This window comes from Erythrolamprus reginae, chromosome 2 (genome assembly GCF_031021105.1).
Source record: "Erythrolamprus reginae isolate rEryReg1 chromosome 2, rEryReg1.hap1, whole genome shotgun sequence".
Taxonomy (NCBI): Eukaryota; Metazoa; Chordata; class Lepidosauria; order Squamata; family Dipsadidae; genus Erythrolamprus; species Erythrolamprus reginae.
In genome coordinates this window covers 169,247,196-169,266,698 of record NC_091951.1, presented here as the reverse complement: position 1 = coordinate 169,266,698, position 19,503 = coordinate 169,247,196, and the positions used below count along the sequence as shown (strand labels likewise).

General features: G+C 43.4%; 1 protein-coding gene across 1 annotated transcript in view; it reads left to right on the top strand.

Annotated features, from left to right (window-relative positions):
• Positions 1-19,503, top strand: part of CEP95 (centrosomal protein 95) — a 52,659-nt gene that overhangs the window by 10,733 nt on the left and 22,423 nt on the right. Inside the window, exons 7-13 of the mRNA XM_070740357.1 lie at positions 1,120-1,236; positions 2,497-2,711; positions 5,350-5,422; positions 8,487-8,569; positions 12,782-12,900; positions 16,230-16,353; positions 17,612-17,726. Coding sequence (XP_070596458.1) covers positions 1,120-1,236; positions 2,497-2,711; positions 5,350-5,422; positions 8,487-8,569; positions 12,782-12,900; positions 16,230-16,353; positions 17,612-17,726 — 846 coding nt within the window. The remainder of the gene's footprint in view (positions 1-1,119; positions 1,237-2,496; positions 2,712-5,349; positions 5,423-8,486; positions 8,570-12,781; positions 12,901-16,229; positions 16,354-17,611; positions 17,727-19,503) is intronic.

Below are 19,503 nucleotides of genomic sequence, written 5' to 3'. Positions count from 1 at the left end.
GTGTGATTGGACACACATGGAATTTGACTTTGGTGCATATGCTCTCAGTGTACGTAAAAGAAAAGATACATGTCAAGAATCATGAGGGTCAACACTTAATGATTGTCATAGGGGTCAAATAAGCAATCAGGAAACAATATAAATCATAAGGATACAAGCAACAAGTTACAGTCATAAGTGGGAGGAATGGGTGATAGGAACACTGAGAATAGTAATAGTAATGCTGCCTTAGTGAATAGTTTGACAGTGGTGAGGGAATTATTGGTTTAGAAGAGTGATGATTTTCAGGAGAAAACTGTTCTTATGTCTAGTTGTTCTGGTGTGCTGTGTTCTATAGTGTCGTTTTAAGGGTAGGAGTTGAAATAATTTGTGTCCAGGATGTCTGGGGTCAATAAATATTTTCACGGCCCTCTGAGTCATGCAGTATGCAGGTCCTCAATAGAAGGTATTATTAGAGCAGTCTAGTGACCTAAGTGGTGACGGTGCTCTGCTCCCACTCAGAAGGTTGAGAGTTCAATCCTAGGTAGTGGCGGATGTTTCTCTCCTAGGACAGAAAGAAAAAAATATCTTCTGTGAACTCCACATAAGCAGCAGGAAGGGCACTACAGCCAGTAAACACTCAACTCTCTCCAGTCGTCCCAACTCTATCCCAGATAAGGATTACACGGTTGTAAAAAAGCAAGGTTGTTTGAAAATTTACTGTAATTCATCTAGTCCCGGCTGATGAATGAATTTATATGCATGATAGGGTGAAATGTGAGTGATTGATTTTAATTAAATTGGGATTTTCGAGTGTATTTCAGATTTAGATTTCTACATCTTTTTGTATTTATTCTTGTTGTGAGCCGCCCTGAGTCTAAGGAAAGGGCAGCATAGAAATCTAATAAACAAACAAAGTTCCAGGTTTTGAGTGGATTTTCTCTTCCACCTGCTGCACATTATTTCCCAACCCATCCTTTTCTTCCTGGGCAAAATATATAAAAACTCCCCAGTTGTGGAAAACCTTTATTGATGTCCAGAAAGGTTACTTCATTGTATCTTGTGCCTTGAAACCTGCTTCCCAACATTCACAAAATTACTAGGTTAAATACTCACATTCTGCTAATGAATGTTTTTCAGCATTACCACCAGGAAAAGAAGTCCCCCAAAAGGCTGCAGGATCTGAAGTACATGCAACTTTTAGAGAGTCATTTGGTCTGTCCTGCAGTGGGGGGAAAACTAGTTCAGAAAAGCCAGGTGAGCGTCTTTCTAAGATAATGAAGTTCATATTCAAAGGTCATATCCTGGGGATGGTTATGTTTCAGTGGGAAATACAGCAGTAATCCAAGAAGACCTTCCATGGGCTTAATCAGGTGGATTTAGAGTAAGTAAGAACACAAAATGTGTCATCCTTAATCATCTCTGTTCCCACCATTGTTTTCAGTCTCCCTTTCCTGACTTTTCCTAAGCTGCTGCTTCCAAATGCAGTTTGAAATCCTTCCCAGACAATTCCTGAAATTACCCAAGAAAACTTCCCTTAAACAGGGAAGAATTTAGTTGGTTCTGTCCATTCCCGAAAAAACCAAAACATGCTGTACTTTTTTTTTCTTTGGCAGACAATATTGAAAGGGAATCTTAATGTTGAAGCTCAATCCATTGATGGAAGACGGTAGCTTTCTAAAATTTCTAAAATTACCAAACCACCACTAAAATAGTACAGTGTTCCCTCGATTTTCGCGGGGAATGCATTCCGAGACCGCCCGTGAAAATCGAATTTCCGCGAAGTAGAGATGCAGAAGTAAATACACTATTTTTGGCTATGAACAGTGTCACAAGCCTTCCCTTAACACTTTAAACCCCTAAATTACAATTTCCCATTCCCTTAGCAACCATTTAGATTATTACTCACCATGTTTATTTATTAAAGTTTATTTAAAAAAATATTTATTAAAGGCGGACGAAAGTTTGGCAATGACATATGACGTCATCGGGCAGGAAAAGCAGTGGTATAGGGGGGAAAACCGCAAAGAATTTTTTCATTAATATTTTTGAAAAACCGTGGTATAGCCGTTTCGCGAAGTTTGAACCCGCCAAAATCGAGGGAACACTGTATTTCAAAAGCAGTAGATTTGAAACACAATTAAAAATGAATTTTTTTAAAAAAAACCTATCTGTCTACTTTTGAAGAGCACACCACACCACGCGTGATGCCCTATATGGTGTTAGCCATCCAAAGAGGTAATCCTCCTTATAGAAAGGGGAAGTGTGAGTTAATGTTAGTGTGGCATATTTGCACATTTCATTTGCTACATCGAAAATCTTAACTGGTATTCTAAAAGATATGAGAAAAAAAATAAGTCATACCTTTCTACCAGTAATACTCATTTTTAACACTTTAAAAGGGAAACACCCCCCACCCCAATAACATATTTTAACTCATTTTATATTTTTAAACTATATTTTAATTGACTCTACACTTTTGAATCACAGTATTGTCTGCCTTGTTTGCCCTTTAAGCTATAGCAACATCTGTTCAATTGTCTGAAGAGCAGTTGAGTTCCAGTGCTAAGAAGCTTGGGGACCCAATCCGTCCAGCAATTGCTTTGCAACCCCCCTACCAACCTTCCATCAGTAGACTCTCTTATTTAGCCGAAAGAAACAATGTTACTGGAGACAGCGATTCCCCACCACCTTTATTACCACCTAAACCTCAAGAACCACCACCTCCTGTTGTAAGTGTGATGTATGCTTTTGTTTAACTGCTATCGTTCAATGGCCTTGTACGTTTTCTTAAGCTTGGCAGATTTGATTGAATGCTGTTTTAAGTTATCCAAGGGAGAAGAGAGCCTAAGAAGTATCTAATAGAATAAAATAAATCCTTCCTAGCCTTTCCTTTTTTATCAGAAAATCTGGACTGGGAATCTAATAATCAAATATTTTGATACACAAAATACTGTGTGGAAAAACATCAATATCTCAGCCTTCCCCAATTCAGTTCCCTTAAGGCTTGTTGGAATAGTATTTTTATTGTATTTTATTGATGTATCAAATTTAGAGACCATCCATCAGTGGCTCTTGGTGATTCCCAAATTACTAAAATTGTTATTTGTTATTTATTAAATTTATATGTCTCCCATCTCACTATCAAGTGATTCTGAATCGAATTCAGTTCCAATAAACAGCTGCTAGGCAGGAATGTACCTGGGATGCTAGCTAACTAGAGACTATGAGACTTGAATGTCAACATGTTGAAAATTGAGGAAATACACCATATCTTGTTGAATAAAAAGAGTGAGAGTATATTTTTGAAATATATGAAGTTGACATGATATGGGATGGGGAAAGATGTAGGGAAAAGTGAACCCCTTATTAATTTTTGTCTGATATTAATACTGTACAATTTTTCTACTGTTGGAATATGTATTTCAGTCCAAATTTGCTATTGATTTTTAGCTTTTGAGGTGAGAAATGGCAGAACTGAATTGCATAAGCTTTTATTTGTAGATTATTTTGTAATTTAAAATTTAAAACAGCAATCAGAAGAACACCTAGACCTGTGACCTATGGCACGCATGCTGGAAGTGGCACGCAGACCCATTTCTCCGGGCACGCGGAGCCATCACCCCTTGCTCTTCCGGCTTCCGGCGCGCCGGTCAGCTGGTTTTCATGCACTTGGGCATGCCAGCAGTAATGGGCAGCCAACATTTTTACTGCCACACTGTGGGTGTGGCTTATTTTGTGGGTGTGGCTTGATGGTCACATGACTGGTAGGAGTGGCTTGCCGGCCATGTGACCATGGGGGAGTGGCTTGAACGATCATCACCGTTCAAGTGAACTGTTAAGTCCTCTACTTAGAACCTCACCAGTGTCGCTCTCTGGGGTGACAATTTGTTTCGCATTTCCCGCACTCTCCTTCCTGGGTTGCCCTCCCATCTCAGGCTGGGTAGCTAGGCAAACAGATGCCAATCAGCTGTTGAGAAAAGATGGGGGAGAAAATGGGCCTCCTTCAACTTCTGCCGGTGCTGGGCTCCCTGCCGCTTTCCGAGGAGGAGGATGGGAGGGTGGGATGGTCAGCTGCAGCTGGGCACACAGCTTCATTTATGTTGCGTGCTGCCCCGAGTCTTCAGAGCAGGGCGGCATACAAGTCCAATAAATAAATAAATAATTTTCAGTAAAAGAGATAATATTATATGTTCCATCCCGTCCTGCCTGCTGCCCACCCCTGCATGTCAGAAACCAAAAGAATAGCCCATTGTGCATGCACGCTCCAGGGAGATGATCTTCCTGTTTCAGAGTGTGCATGCATGCTGGCCAGCTGGTCTGGTCTCTGGTGCTCATGCGAGCGCCAAGACCAATAGCAGGAGCACATGGCAAGAGATTCAGAGAGGAGATCCCAGCAGTTGCTTCCTAAGGGCTTCCCTTCCTCCCTGCCCGCAGGTTTCTTGCATGGCCCCAGGCAGAGCCCTGGGGGATGAGCAGCCAGTGAGGGCATGGTGGTGGTGGTGGTGGGCTACCTGTGCAGATGACTCTATAGCTTGGGCTCCTCTGCCCTGGGAAGCACTGGTGGTTCCCAGCAGGAGGATCCAGGCATGGAAGGGCGTTCGGAGCTTCTCCAGCGGCTGAGGTGGGAGGGGAGACACGAAAAGAGCTGCTGCTGGCCAGGAATGCTCTGAACACACGGCCATGCCTGGGATCCTCCTTTCTGGGAACTACTGTTTCCTGGCTGGCAGCAGCTTTCTCCGTTCCCCCCTCCCTTGGCAGTCAGAGAAGCTCCAAATGCAGGGCCATGGACTCACCCCACTCATGTCCCTCTGAATGGGTCTCCCTGCTGAACTACCCCAGTGTTCGCCTACCCAAAAGGAGCCCGCCGTCCAATCTCTTCTGAGTGCCCAGCTCTTCACCCCCCTCTGCATCCAGGAGCTCTGAGTAGCATCATCTTGTTGGTCTTGGGGAGGAAGTGCAAGTAGAGGGGAAGCACTTTTCATGCCCACAGCTCATTTATAGGAAGCTCATTGTTCGGAGGGACATGAATGGGAAGACTCTTGCCTAATTCAGCTGGGTTTTTTTCCCCCTTTCCAGACCAGCTCCAAGCAAGCTGTGCACAAACATCAGTAGCTCTTGGTCTACCGCCTGCACCACTTGCTGGAAGCTAATCTGGAAAGGAAAAAAAAGACAGCCGAATTAAGCAGGAGTCTTCCCACCCAGGTCCCCCTGGCTGTAGGCAAAGCTACCCTGCAATACTGCATTCTAACCACTGCGCCACCAGGGCTCTATGCTCCATGCTCATTAAGATCAATGCACCTTTCAAGCCTACTTGTTTTGATCACTTTACGATAATTAATTTTAATTTGTGTTGCATTTATTTTACAGCTTTCAGAACCTCCAGAGCGTGAATCTTCTATACTTTCAGAAGGCATGCGGTCTTTTCCAGACGCGACTTCTTGTAAGATTGCCCTTTAAAGTGTTATTCTAATCTTTTAACAAAGTCAAGATTTTTTTGCTACTCCAAGTAGCAATAGATTTCTAGTATAGCCTTGTAAGAATTCAATGCTTGTGGAGTGGAGTGTTTTTAAGCGGGTTCTATTTTGTATGTCAGAATTTTAAGTGAGGGGGAAGAAGTTGTGGCCTTCCAGTTGGTTGCTGGATTCTTCCTCTTTTTATCCCTAACAATTGGGGATGCTGATTATGGCAGTAGTCATTATGGCATTAGCAATAGCATTTAGATTTATAAACTGTTTCACAGTGCTTTACAGCCCTCTAAGCAGTTTGCAGAGCATAAGCATATTGCCCCCAACAATTTGGGTCCTCATTGGAAGGAACCTTGGAAGGATGAGTCAACCTTGAGCCTACTGAGATTCGATCTGCCAAACTGCTGGCAGCCACTGATCTGCAGCAGTAGCTTGCAGTACTGCACTCTATCCACTGCACCACCAAGGCTCTTCTGTTGCTCGTTAGCATCCAACAGGTTTCCATTCTTGGGACAAGGGGACATCTGTGGTTGTCTTTCTCTAAGTTTAAGCGAATTATGGATTATGTAGAGATCTGGCAAGTATAGATCTTAATTTCCTATGCAAAACATCACCATCTGAAATCTTGAGAATGACAGTACTGTAATGTTCCTACAGCTAAATCTCATTATGTCACTTGAATGTTATATTGGGTGAGTTCACAGCCATAATGAGTGAGTTAACAGAAAGCTTGCTCAAAAACCCTCAGGTGCATAATATGGTATGGCAGCCAGGACATAGTTTAAGGGCACCCTGTACCACAATGGCAACAATAAAATAGATTGTTGGCAGAAACATGCAATTATTTTTAGTTGTGCTGATTCTTACAATTGTTTTTCTGCTAATATCTTTATTTTGGCAAGCAGTGTTGCTCATTGGACATTAGCAGTGCTGTATTTATACTTTAGAAATCTCATTAGGAATCAAATAAACAGGGAACAAATCTTCTTTTGGGCATCTAGATTAGATTTATAAGTAAAACTTTTGTTACCAGTCATTTTGATCAGTGACAACCTATAAAAGGGTTGAAGTCTATACTCACACTCTTAGAATTTCTTCTTTCTCCAGTGCGTCGCTAGGAGAATCCAAGCATGGGTTAACTTCTATCTATTTGCCTAGGGACTGAGTTGAGAAAGTTCTGGCCATCCCTCCTGTGCTCGACTGGCCGTCTGGCACTTGAGAGGGACATCCTGAGGAGGGACAAACTATCCAGCTTCCAGAAGGCTGTCCACTAATCGCATATATAATGTCACCTAGACTGATTTTGCAAATGGTGCACCAAGGGACACATCAATCCTATCTTGGCATCAATACCACATTTCCTGGATTTATTACAGGAGGGTCCGGACAAAGGATTGTCTCCCAACACCTTCCAGAGGCAGGAGGCCACTTTGTCCACAGTATCAACATGTGAGGATCTGCAATCCATACTCGACATCCGAGGGTGCGCAACTTTCTCAAAGGGATTGCCAACCTGAGGCTCCCTGTGGTACATCGTTGCCTCACCTTGAGACCTTTCTTTGGTGCTTCAAGCACTCATTTCTGCACCATTCGAGCCATTGAGGACAACTAGTCTTTATCTCTTGACATTTAAGGTCCCTTTCCTTGTGGCCATTGTTTCAGCTAGGAGAATATCAGAGTTCGCGGCTCCCCCTGTCTGAAACTATTTGTGCTTTTTTCATCTGGACAGTGTTATGCTGCAATTGGATCCCTTCTTTCTTCCCAAAGTCAACTCCTGGTTCCGTAGGGTCCAGGAGGTCATTTTGCCAGATTTCTGCCTGGGGCCTAACCACCCCCAGAAAACAAATGGTACACTTTAGATGTCAGGAGGGCCCTCCACAGATACATCAAATGGACAGTCTCCTTTCGGAAGACTGAATCTCTATTTGTCTCGTTCTAACTGGCAACAGGCAGAAAAGGGTCCCTCATCAACTATAGGCTGCTGGTTGAAGGTGTGTATCACTAGGTCTATGAATTTAAGGCCAGGCCGTTACCTGGATGCATAAAGACCCATTCAACCAGGAGTGCAGCTACAACAGCTGCATGGGCAACACAGGCCTCCATTGAGGATATTTGGAGGGCAGTGTTGTGGTCATCTCCATTGCCCTTTATTAAACATTACAAGCTGGATTTATTGTCTCAGCTTTGACATCATTCAGAAGGAGAGTACTGAAAAGGATTAATTCCACCTTGGGGACTCCGGACCAGTCTGTTTCCTGCCCTTGAGACATTCAACTTGCATATGTCCCATGCTTGGATTCTCTTAGCAGTGCACTGGAGAAGGAATGTTGGTCTTAACCTGACACATTCTTTCTCTGTGCACTGCGGGAGAATCCAAACCCGCCTTGTCGACTATCCTGGTCCAGGATCTGGGGGTAACTGACTTTGACACTGATACAATTCTACTGGGGGTCTATGCCTTTGTTGAAAAACTGGCCTCAGTCCAGCAGAAGAGGCATAGCCAGAACTTTCTCAATTTAGTCTCTGAGCAAATTGACAGAAGTTAACCCATGCTTGGATTCTTCTAGGAGCGCACAGAGAAAGAACGTGTCCAGTAAGACCAACGTTCCTTTAAGAGAAGGCACACAAATCTGTAATTGAATAAATAAATTGTGATAACTTTATAATGGTGAATCTTATTGTTCCCTGCAGTGAGATATTTACCATAATTTTCTGAAAGAATAAGAACTCCAAATTCTGATCCCAAAAAAGAAAAAGGAAGAAGAGTAAATAAATACAGGCAAAAATTCTGTGCAATGCCTAGCTTCCTTACCTAAGTCCAATTGAAAACAATGCCAATTTTTTATACACCAAGCTACAGGCAAATTGAAGTCTTTAGGCATTTGCCCTTTTTTCAAATCTGTGTTCTCAATGGAAGCCTTGAGTTTTTTGGGCATCGCCTTTTATGTACTCTAATAAGGTGAATGTTTAGTATTTAATGAGCTACAGCTATATTTCTTATGTAATTTATAGAATTAATTTCTTTGAACTCCTGTTCAGATTTTCCAACAGAACCATCAGGAACAGGAGTTGGCGTAACTGGTGAATCAGTGCCACAAGCCAGCTCACATGATCCAGAAGAGGTAATACATTGTTTACTTGGCTATAGATATATTTGTTATGTATTCACGATAATCATCCATACAGTAGTACCTCGTGATATGAACTCCTCGTCATACGAACCTGGGGTTCGGAAAATTTTTGTCTCTTCTTACGAACTTTTTTCGCCTTACGAACCCGCCACCCAAATGCCAAACCTGGAAGTTCGGCAAAAGTTCGGCTTTGTTGTTGGGGTTCATAGGGCCGCCGAGAAGCGCCGCTGCCCGGCTGTCACCTTTTGAAACAGTCGGGCGGCTTCTCGGTGTTCCCCCAAACACCGAAACCGAACTTTTGCCAAACTTCCGGGTTCAGCGTTTGGGAGGCCGCTGAGAAGCCCCGCCGCCCGGCTGTCACCGTTTGAAACACCCGGGGGGCTTCTCTGAGTTCTCCCGAACGCCAAACCTGGAACTTCAGCAAAAGTTCGGGTTCAGCGTTCAGGTTTGGGAGGCCGCCGAGAAGCCCCACCGCCCGGCTGTCACCTTGCCAGAAGAGCCACGGAGCTGTCGGCTTGGGAGCTGTCGGTTGGGAGGCTGAAACGGAGGTGGGGAATCCCAATAGGGAATTCCATGGGCGGAGCTTTGACGTCACGAAGACGTCCTTCCTGGCCGGCCAAAACGTGGATTCCCCACCTCCGTTTGAGCCTCCTGACCGGCCGACAGCTCCGCAGCTCTTCTGTAAGGTGATAGCCGGGTGGCGGGGCTTCTCGGCCTCCCGAACCCGAACACCCAACCCGAACTTTTGCTGAACTTCCAGGTTCGGCATTTGAGAGAACACCGAGAAGCCCCCCTGCTGTTTCAAAAGGCGACAGCAGGGCGGCGGCGGTCAGCAGAGCGCCGTTTTTGTGATTTTTTTTTTTTTGCTTGCATGGATTAATTGATTTTACATTGTTTCCTATGAGAAACATTGTTTCGTCTTACGAACCTTTTGCCTTACGAACCTCCTCCCGGAACCAATTAAGTTCGTAAGACAAGGTATTACTGTACCTACAAGCTTTCTGTTGTAACCAAAACAAACTTTATATTTTACAAATCTAAAATTCTAATGGGAATCTTGAGAAAGAATGCAGGATGAGACAGAATAATTAAAAAATATACCCAGTGTGGGTTTAAAGCTTAGGAGGGGATGAAGAACAAAGGTTGAAGACAAAAGTTTTCAGGATAAGTTCATCTGTAAAGACAAATGAATAAGATACAGCATTGTATAAGGGTAGTTCTAGAATAGCGACTCCCAACCTTTGGGGAGGTCCAGAGCCCGGTTAAGTGGACAACGATTTTTCCGCAAACTGGAAGGGGGGTGGCTCCACGTGCTGCCTTCGATCCGGCACGTTTGCAGATGGGGTTTCACTTGTGTGGATTGGTTCTTGGTGGGCCGTGACTCTTGTTCTCATATAATTTCTCAGACTCATGGGAACAAAAGCTTGACTATCCGAGCCAGTTTAATAAAGCAGGAGACCTTTAAAAGGCTAAGTACTGAGAGAGAAGTGAGGACCATAGATGAGAAATGTACTGGGATGCAGTGTGGAGTTGGTTACAGGAAAGTCTAACAGTAAGGAGAACCTTAAAGTTGATCCAGCAATGAGCAAAAAACTAGTCTAAGGCTTTTATATTCCTTTTGTATCTTTTGGGGATTTTGTTTGCAAAAAGAAGGCATTGATCATTTTTCTAAACAAGGTTAACCATGATTTAATGTTAATACGTCAACCCCTAGCTTCCGGTAATACTTCAAGTACAATTTGACATTACTACAACTAATGATCAATTTAATCATATTTGCATTGGTTGGGCATATCTTTATTATGATGGTTCTCTGATATGACCAACTAGAACGTTATAATCCTCCTGGTTTAAATATATACCATTAGAGATCATGTAGCTTCTCTTTTACTGAAAACTCTTTTTAGAGAAGCATACATAAAAGCAATTCCCAATATGAAAATGTGATTCTAAACAGCTTATGTCTGTTTTTTACTTTAATCTGGGAATGAGATTTTGAAAGACTGTATTCCCCCATACCCCTTTAAGGAGCATTTAATATATGAATGCTTGATGTAAATGTCTTCAAACTCTAAATATCTTTTTGGCTTGGTAATCCTGCTGTAAATGTTGTTTAAAAGATTGCTGACACCTAATATTTCCATATTATCATAGTAATTATATTTGGCAATTAAATTTAAATTTAAGTTTATTCTTTTTGAATATTTTTTTGTTAATTTTTTCTTTATGATAAACCAGACAAACAACATTTAACATTTAAAGGAGCTACCATTGCTCCGCTAAGCATAGAAGTCTTACTAATACAGAGAAAAAAGACTAATTAAGTTTAAGTTTAATTGGATTTGTATGCCGCCCCTCTCCGAGGACCTGGGGTGGCTCACAGCGCATAATAAAACAGTAGAAAAACAATCCAATTAATAACATTAAAAAATCATTTAAAAATTCTAATTTTAAAACTTCAATTAACAATTCATACAACAGTCATACTAGGAAACATTCCTCTTTATCCAGTCTGATCTTTATTACTTTAACACCGGTTTAACGTTTTGAATTTATCCTGGACTGTTTGAATGAAAGTTTTCCCCGTCTACTCTTTTTTTAAAAAAAATATTTTTTTATTAAATTTTTATCACAACAAACAAACAAACAAAAAAACTTTAAAGAAAAGGTGCCCAACACCAATAACCCATCCACCATTTAGGGCAGCGGTCCCCAAACTACGGCCCACGGGCCGGATGCGGCCCAACGAGGTCTTTTAACCGGCCCGTGGCAAGCTCACGAGATTTTACTGGTCGATAAAATAAGCTCCCGAATCTCCTGTCAACTCACCGCGGTCGGCTGCTCAGCGAGGAGAAGGTGGAGAGGCAAGGGGGCGGGGAGGAAAGCGGGCCTGCAATTGGCCCCTTCCTTTGTCGCCTTTAGGGAGAGAAACTGTTGCTGCCCTATGGCAGAGCAGCAACAGTTCCTCTCCCTAAAGGCGAGAAAGAAATTGGCCAATTGCAGGCCCGCTTTCCTCCCCGCCCCCTTGCCTCTCCACCTCCTCCTCCCCTCCTCCTCCGCGGTGAGTGGACGCGAAATTCATGAAAAGGCGATTGGCAATTGAAAAACTGTCCACTGAAAGTCACAGCTAAGTGCACCATGGCTGTGTCAGCGGCGAGGTGTGCTCGCCTTGTGCCGTGGGGGGGAGGCGATGGAGGTCAGGGGTTTTCAAGCAGCCGCCTCCCCCCCACACAGAGATAAGAGAGAGAAAGAAAGAGAGGGACAGAGAGAAAGAAAGAGGGACAGAGAGAAAGAAAGAGAGGGACAGAGAGAAAGAAAGAGAGGGACAGAGAGAAAGAAAGAGAGGGACAGAGAGAAAGAAAGAGAGGGACAGAGAGAAAGAAAGAGGGACAGAGAGTAAGAAAGAGAGGGACAGAGAGAAAGAAAGAGGGACAGAGAAAGAAAGAGGGACAGAGAGAAAGATAGAGAGGGACAGAGAGAAAGAAAGGGACAGAGAGAAAGAAAGAGAGGGACAGAGAAAAAGAAAGAGAGGGACAGAAAAAGAAAGAGAGGGACAGAGAGAAAGAAAGAGGGACAGAGAAAGGGAGAGAGAGAAAGAGAAAGAAAGGGAGAGAGAAAGAGAGTGAGTGAGAGAAAGATAAGAGAGAGAGCGAAAGAGAGAGGGGGGAGAGAAAGAGGGAAAGATAGAGAGGGAGAGAAAAAGGAAGAGGAGAGATAGAAAGAGAGAGAGAGAGAAAGGAGGAGACAGAGAGAGGGAGAGAGAAAGAGGGAGAGATATAAAGACAGTGAGTGAGAGAAAGAGAGAAGACAGAAAGAAAGAGAGAGAGAGGACAGAGAGAAAGAGAACTAGAAAGACAGAAGGACAGAGAGAAAGGGAGAGAGAGAGAAAGAGGAAGAATAAATATTAAATATTGTATTTGTTCCCATTTTGTTTTTTACTTTAAATAATGTATGTGCAGTGTGCATAGGGATTTGTTCACACGTTTTTTTAATAGTCCGGCCCTCCAACAGTCTGAGGGACAGTGAACTGGCCCCCTGTGTAAAAAGTTTGGGGACTCCTGATTTAGGGGGTTAAATTATTTACAGTAAATTTCAATTTCTTCCTTGGCTCCGGTTTACATTTCTTTACATACAAAAAGTGATTGGAGTTTATTTATCCTGGGCTGTTTGAATGAAAGTTTCCCCCGTCTACTCTTCTAAAAGGAAATAGGCCAGAGTTCGCAGTATTCATCGATTCGGAGTTGCAAGGAAAATGGATTACCTCAGCTCACCTCAATACAAACCACAAGGCCCAAACAAAGGAATGTGTTTATTGGGAAAAGGTATGCATTTCTTTCACACAAAATGAAATTTGGGGGTGCCCTTTGGAATAATCTTTTGCCTCCCAAGTTCTTACATAGTGCCTGGGGCTTTTATAACCTTGTACTGCTCTACAGGTCATTCAGTCTATTGTCTAAAGATGATGGGAATTGCAGCACAGTGTCAATTAGGGCAGCGTTCCTTTAATTCTGGTCTATGGAACACCAGTGTTCCCTGAACCACTATGAGGTGTTCGGTAAGAAAAGTCACCCTACCTTTCTGGTAAGGCAGAGAAAGTATGTTGCAGCCGCCGTCAATTAAAACAATGACCCCCCCCCCCAAGCTTTTGGGCACCAGGGACCAGTTCCATGGCCTGGAAGGGGGGGAGTGGTTTTGCATACTGCCTCCATCCCACAGATGGGGCTTCGTTTGTTTACACGGCTCAGTTTCTGGCATGCCACAGCCCTGTGCGAATGCTGGCTGGGGAATTCTGGGAGTTGAAGTCCAAATATCTTCAAGTTGCCAAGGTTGGGAAACACTGCCTTAGAGCACCAGTGGTTGGGGACCCCTGAGTTAAATAATTTCCACTGGCAGGATCAAGGAAGAGAGCCTTCTCTGCCATTGCCCCTGCCCTTTGGAATATCCTCCCCCAGAGGTAAGATTGGCCCCTGTTCTCATGGTCTTTTGAAATTTGAAGGCCTGGCTGTGCCATGTTGCACGCATGCAACATTGAGATTGGTTAGATCCTTGATGCCCACACCCCCAGCTTTTAAATTATTTTAACTGCATTATTTTACTGAAATATATTTTTACGTGGTCTTTATGTTTCTATGTTTTTAATTGTGCACTGTGTAGAGTCACTTTGTGACTGAAATATGAAGTCTCTATATTTGATAAATAAAATAAAAATAAAATAAATCCTTTTGTAAAAAAGTATTTTTTTCAGAAGTGGGTTACAGCCAGATGCAGATTATTGAACAGGGCTGAATGCTAAGCTGAGCTCTATAATGTTCTTGAAACATTAAGGTGTTTAAACAAAGCATTAATGAAAAAGTATTGTTAAGAGATGTTTTATTTACTCATTCATTTAGTTTAGAGGGTGGGCAGTTTGCTTGAAGAACAGTTAAAAGAAGAAAGAGAGCTTAAGCATCGGGATGACAAAACTCTGAACTACAATAATGTTCTTGGGATTGTTGGGGGGGTTTTATGTTCATTTTCTTTGCATTTCTCCTCCTCCTCTTTTTCTCCTTTTCTACCTACCCATCCTCCTGTTTTCCTCTTGAAAAACAGGGCTAGGGATCCATACACCAACTTACATGCTTTAGATCAGTGATTTTCAACCTTTTTTGAGCCGCGGCACATTTTTTACATTTACAAAATCCTGGGGCACACCACCAACCAAAATGACACAAATCTAATGAATGAATGAATGAATGAACGAACGAACAAACAAACAAACAAACAAACAAACAAACAAACAAACAAATAACCCCCTCATATATACAATCCCATGTAACATCCCCTTATAAATACAGTCAATCATCAATCATCCCTCCTCAAATTTATACCACTGTCTCATTTCTGGGTACTTCTCCTGTCTTTCCCCCTTTTCTCTCTCATGTTTCTCATTTCTCTCCCTTCCTCCCTTTTTCCCTCATTCCTTCTCCCTCTCACTTCTCCTCTTTTTCCATCCCTGTCTCTCTCCCCCCCTTATGTGTGTGTGTGTATACACACTTGAACCATTTCCAAAACCAGTTGAGGGCTGGGTTTTTTTTCTCTTTTATTCTTTTCAAAAACAGGTGTGGGCTGGGGGTTTTTTCTTATTATTTGGGTGCTTTTTACCATATGCTTCAAGAATCACCTCTCTCTCTCTCTTTTGTTTCTCTCTCCTCTCATTCTCTGCCTCAATCATGTTCTCATTTCTCCTTTTTTCTCCCCTTTTTGTTCTCATTTCTCTCTCCCTCTCCTTTCCTCTCCCTATCTGTCTCTCTTGCTTTCTCTCTCTCTTGCTATCTCTCTTTTTCTCTCTGGCTTTCCTTCTCTCTCTCGTTCTCTCTCTTATTTTCTTTCTCTCTCTCTCTCTTGTTCATTCTCTCTCTCATGCTTTCTCTCTCTTGTTCTTTCTCTCTCTCTCTCTGTTGCTCTCTCTCTCTCGTTCTTTCTCTTCCTTTCTTCTCTGTGGAGGCCGGCGAAGGTTTTCCTTAATTTGAATGTTCTGAGCAAGCTGGCAGGGGGATGGGAAGCAGCCCCTTTACTGACAGCCCGGGACGGGACTGTGAGAGGGGTGGGTGTTCCCACAGCGCTTGGAGCGGCTAGCGGCCGGATCGCCAATGCCGCTGCAGCCACCGCTGTGGGAGGAGCCGCGCCCCAAGAAAGCCGAAGAGAAGGACGGATCGGGCGGGCGGGGACAGCCACAAGTGGAAGCCTCAGCCCTGGAGCTCCCACTTGCAGAAGCCGCCCCTCCCCCGGCTATTGCCCGCCGCCGCCGCCGCCACTATTAGCGACAAGAAGCCATGGGTGCGAGGGGGCCGACTTTCAAAACAACCTTTGCCGGCCTCCCGCGGGAGGGTGCCAATAGCAGCAGTGGCGGCGGGCAATAGCCGAGGGGCGACTTCTGCAAGTGGGAGCTCCAGGGCTGAAGCCTCAGCCCTGGAGCTCCCACTTGCAGGAGCCGCCTCGCGGTACGCCTGACCATGTCTCGCGGCACACTAGTGTGCCGCGGCACACCGGTTGAAAAACACTGCTTTAGATCAGTGATTTTCAACCTTTTTTGAGCCGGGGCACATTTTTTACATTTACGAAACCCTGGGGCACATTGATCGGGGGGAGGGTGGGGGCTAACGAAAGTTTGGACAAAAAAATTCTCTCTCTCTCTTCCTCCCTTTCGCTCTATTTCTCTCTCCCTTGCTCTTTCTCTCCCTTCCTTTCTCTCCATCCCTCTTTCTTTCTCTTCTGTCCTTCCTCTCTTTTTTGCTCTCTTTCTCTCTCTCTCCCTCTCTCACTCCCTCTATGACTTTCTCTCTCTCTCCTTCCCTCCCTCCCTCTCTTTCTCTCTCTCTATTGCTTTCTTTCTCTCTCTTTCTCTCTTGCTTTCTTTCTCTTGTTCTCTTTCTCTCTTGCTTTCTCTCTCTCTTGTTCTCTTTCTCTCTCTCACTCTTTCTCTCTCTTGCTTTCTTTCTCTCTCTGAGCTTTGCGGCACACCTGACCATGTCAAACGGCACACTTGTGTGCCGCGGCACACTGGTTGAAAAACACTGCTTTAGATGATTCCGTTTGTATAGTATTACACTTTCAGTGTTCTCTCTCTTTCTCTCTCTGTTATTTTATCATGTTTTACTCTTTGATTTTCCAGCCAGAAAGAACGTCCTGCTCTGGTAGACTCTTTGGTACAAGACTCTCTTCCCCATAGACGTGCAAAGGAAAAACTCTCTGCAATGTCAGAGAAACTCTCCCGCAGGCTGAATGAACTAGATGCAGTAAGTTAATGCCAACAATTCTTGGGATTGTGCTAACTAACCAAACAAGCAACATGACTGAAGCTAAGCAGATGGAGATGAGCCAATTTAGGATCCTGCAATCACACTCTTAAGCTTTGTTAAATCCTGAGGTACAAGCAAGTAAATGTAAAGTACACTGGTACCTCTACTTACCAACGCCTCTACTTACAAACTTTTCTAGATAAGAACCGGGTGTTCAAGATTTTTTTGCCTCTTCTCAAGAACCATTTTCCACTTACAAACCCGAGCCTCTGAAACTGTAACCGGAAAAGGCAGGGAGAAGCTTCTGTGGGGCCTCTCTAGGAATCTCCTGGGAGGAAACAGGGTCAGAAAAGGCGGGAAGAAGCCTCTGTGGGGCCTCTCTAGATATCTCCTGGGAGGAAACAGGGTCAGAAAAGGCAGGAAGAAGCCTCTGTGGGGCCTCTCTAGGAATCTCCTGGGAGGAAACAGGGTCAGAAAAGGCAGGAAGAAGCCTCTGTGGGGCCTCTCTAGGAATCTCCTGGGAGGAAACAGGGCCTCCACCCTCCTTGTGGTTTCCCCAATCGCACACATGATTTGCTTTTACATTGATTCCTTGGGAAAAATTGCTTCTTCTTACAAACCTTTCTACTTAAGAACCTCGTCACAGAACGAATTAAGTTCTTAAGTAGAAGTACCACTCTATTCTAGACAAGGATAACTTTTATTTTCCCTCAAACTGACTCTTGATCTGTCCTCCTTCGATTGACTGCCAGAGTTCCCTGAGTTTCCTACTGTGGGTGCCTTTTACTCAAGGCTGATTAGCCCATTGTCTCCTGCATTGTTTGGAAGGGGGGGGGAGGGAGAATGCCTATTGAAACAGGTTAACTGTAATGCCACCTCAAAAATGTCATAGGTTTTGTTTTTCTTGGATTGGATTGTAGATTGATTTGAAACTTAGCCTGTTGTGGGATTCATGGTCAGCAGAGGGACCTGAGCCAATAGGAAAGGGCTAGGTCTTCTCTTGCATGTCAGGGCTTCCTTCTAGGGAAGGACCAAAGATTCTTCGCCACCCTCTTGGCTCCAGACTCTAACGCAGAGTCTGCATTCTTGAATCCCCATAGTTCTTCACGTCCTCATCTTTCCTCCTCAGATTAAGTACCTGGGATTTAATCTAAGAATCTTTATTAAAAGCAAATGTTTTATATGTAAAATCATGAAAAAATATTTTGAACAACTATGAACAAATAAAACAATTTTTTTTAAAAAAAAATTACAGATGCTAAAGCACGCTTTGGGTGAACAAAGTCAGGACGAATTGTTGGCTGACGAGGATACCCTTTCTCAGCACAGCGACAGCATCATGGACTATCGCCAACTCAAACAACAACCAGGTAACAGTCTGAAATTCATGAATGAATTGAATTGCATTGGTCTATGTTGGGACATATAATTTCCATCAGGAATGGAAAATAGCTGCATACCTGCCTATCATCTAGCATCTTTCCTTGATCTGATCCCGTCCTTATCTATCTGTTGACCATGCTAGCTAGGAATTGTTATAGTAACACCTTCTAGAAAGTGGTAGGTTGAAGAGATTTATTTGATTATACAAATAAATTATATCCTTTATAGGATATCACAATAGCTAAACTGAAGGGTTCGAGCACTGTGGGGAACTCTGCTAACTCAAAAGTACAAAAACAATAACTTTACAAGGAGCCTGAATCTAATTGCTAAGTGTGTGTGTGTGTGTGTTTTCATAGATTTTCACGGGTACAGGTATGTAGGTCTTGGCACTCGTCATCTTCAGGGTGGTGCTTTTGGCTTTGTGCTTGTGCGAACAAACTTTGTTCGCCGGAGCACAAAGCCGAAATGACGAATGGGACCTCGTTGAATCGTCAACAGGATTCTATTATATGCCAAGACATATATGTGTGGGTGTGGTGTGTAGATAGATAGATAGATAGATGGACGGACAGACAGACAGACAGACAGACAGATTAGATAGATAGATGATACATGATGGATGGATAGATAGGATAGATAGATAGATAGATAGATAGATAGATAGATAGATAGATAGATAGATAGATAGATGATGGATGGATGGATAGATGGATAGATAGATGATAGATGGATGGATGGATGGATGGATAGATGATAGATAGATAGGATAGATAGATAGATAGATAGATAGATAGATAGATAGATAGATAGATAGATAGATAGTGTTGTGATTCAGTCTGAGGCTCCTCAGGGAACGGCTGGAACTCTGCCGGCTCCATGCTCAGAGGGGGAGGACGAGGAACAGGAGGAGGAGGAGGACCAGGCAGACGGGGAAGAGGAATGTCAGGACGAGGAGGAGGAGGAACAGCCTGAGACCCCCGGGGGGGGAGCTCTCCCCAGCGAGTAGCCTGGAGTCATTAGATGAGAACGCACAAGCCATCATAGATATGAGGCAGAGAAGGGCAGCACAAAGAAGGGGACAATTAGCCAGGTACTTCCATCCCTAATAGGCAACAGCTGGGTTTGGGTGTGGTTCTCCTCAGAAAGGTTGAAAAGGCAGGCCCGCCCTTCCTTTATTGTGGAGAGTTATCTTTTGGGAGTCCTGTGACCTTGCTTCGATCCTTGGCGTCTCTGATTCTAGCTTGTGGCCTCGAAGGCTGAAAACTTGGGGGAGGCGTGGGTTTTATTATCTACAGTGGTGTGTGTGCCAGCAAGAAGCCTGTTGTATTGTTTGGCCGTCGTGACTCTTCTGTGAAGCTTCACAGCATTCCAGTTTGTAAGAACAGTTTTTGTTATCTGTGTTTGTTTTCAAAGATATAAAATGACTTTGCTTTTTACCAGCGTGTCTGGATACTCTTTTTAGTTGGTGTTGGCGTCTGGGGGAACCCAGACAGAACAGACAGACAGACAGACAGACAGACAGACAGACAGACAGATAAGATAGATTGATAGATTGATAGATTGATAGATGATAGATGATAGATGATAGATGGATAGATAGATGGATAGATAGATAGATAGATAGATAGATAGATAGATAGATAGATAGATAGGATAGATGATAGATAGATAGGATAGATAGATAGGATAGATAGATAGATAGGATGGATAGATAGATAGATAGATAGATAGATAGATAGATAGATAGATAGATAGATAGAT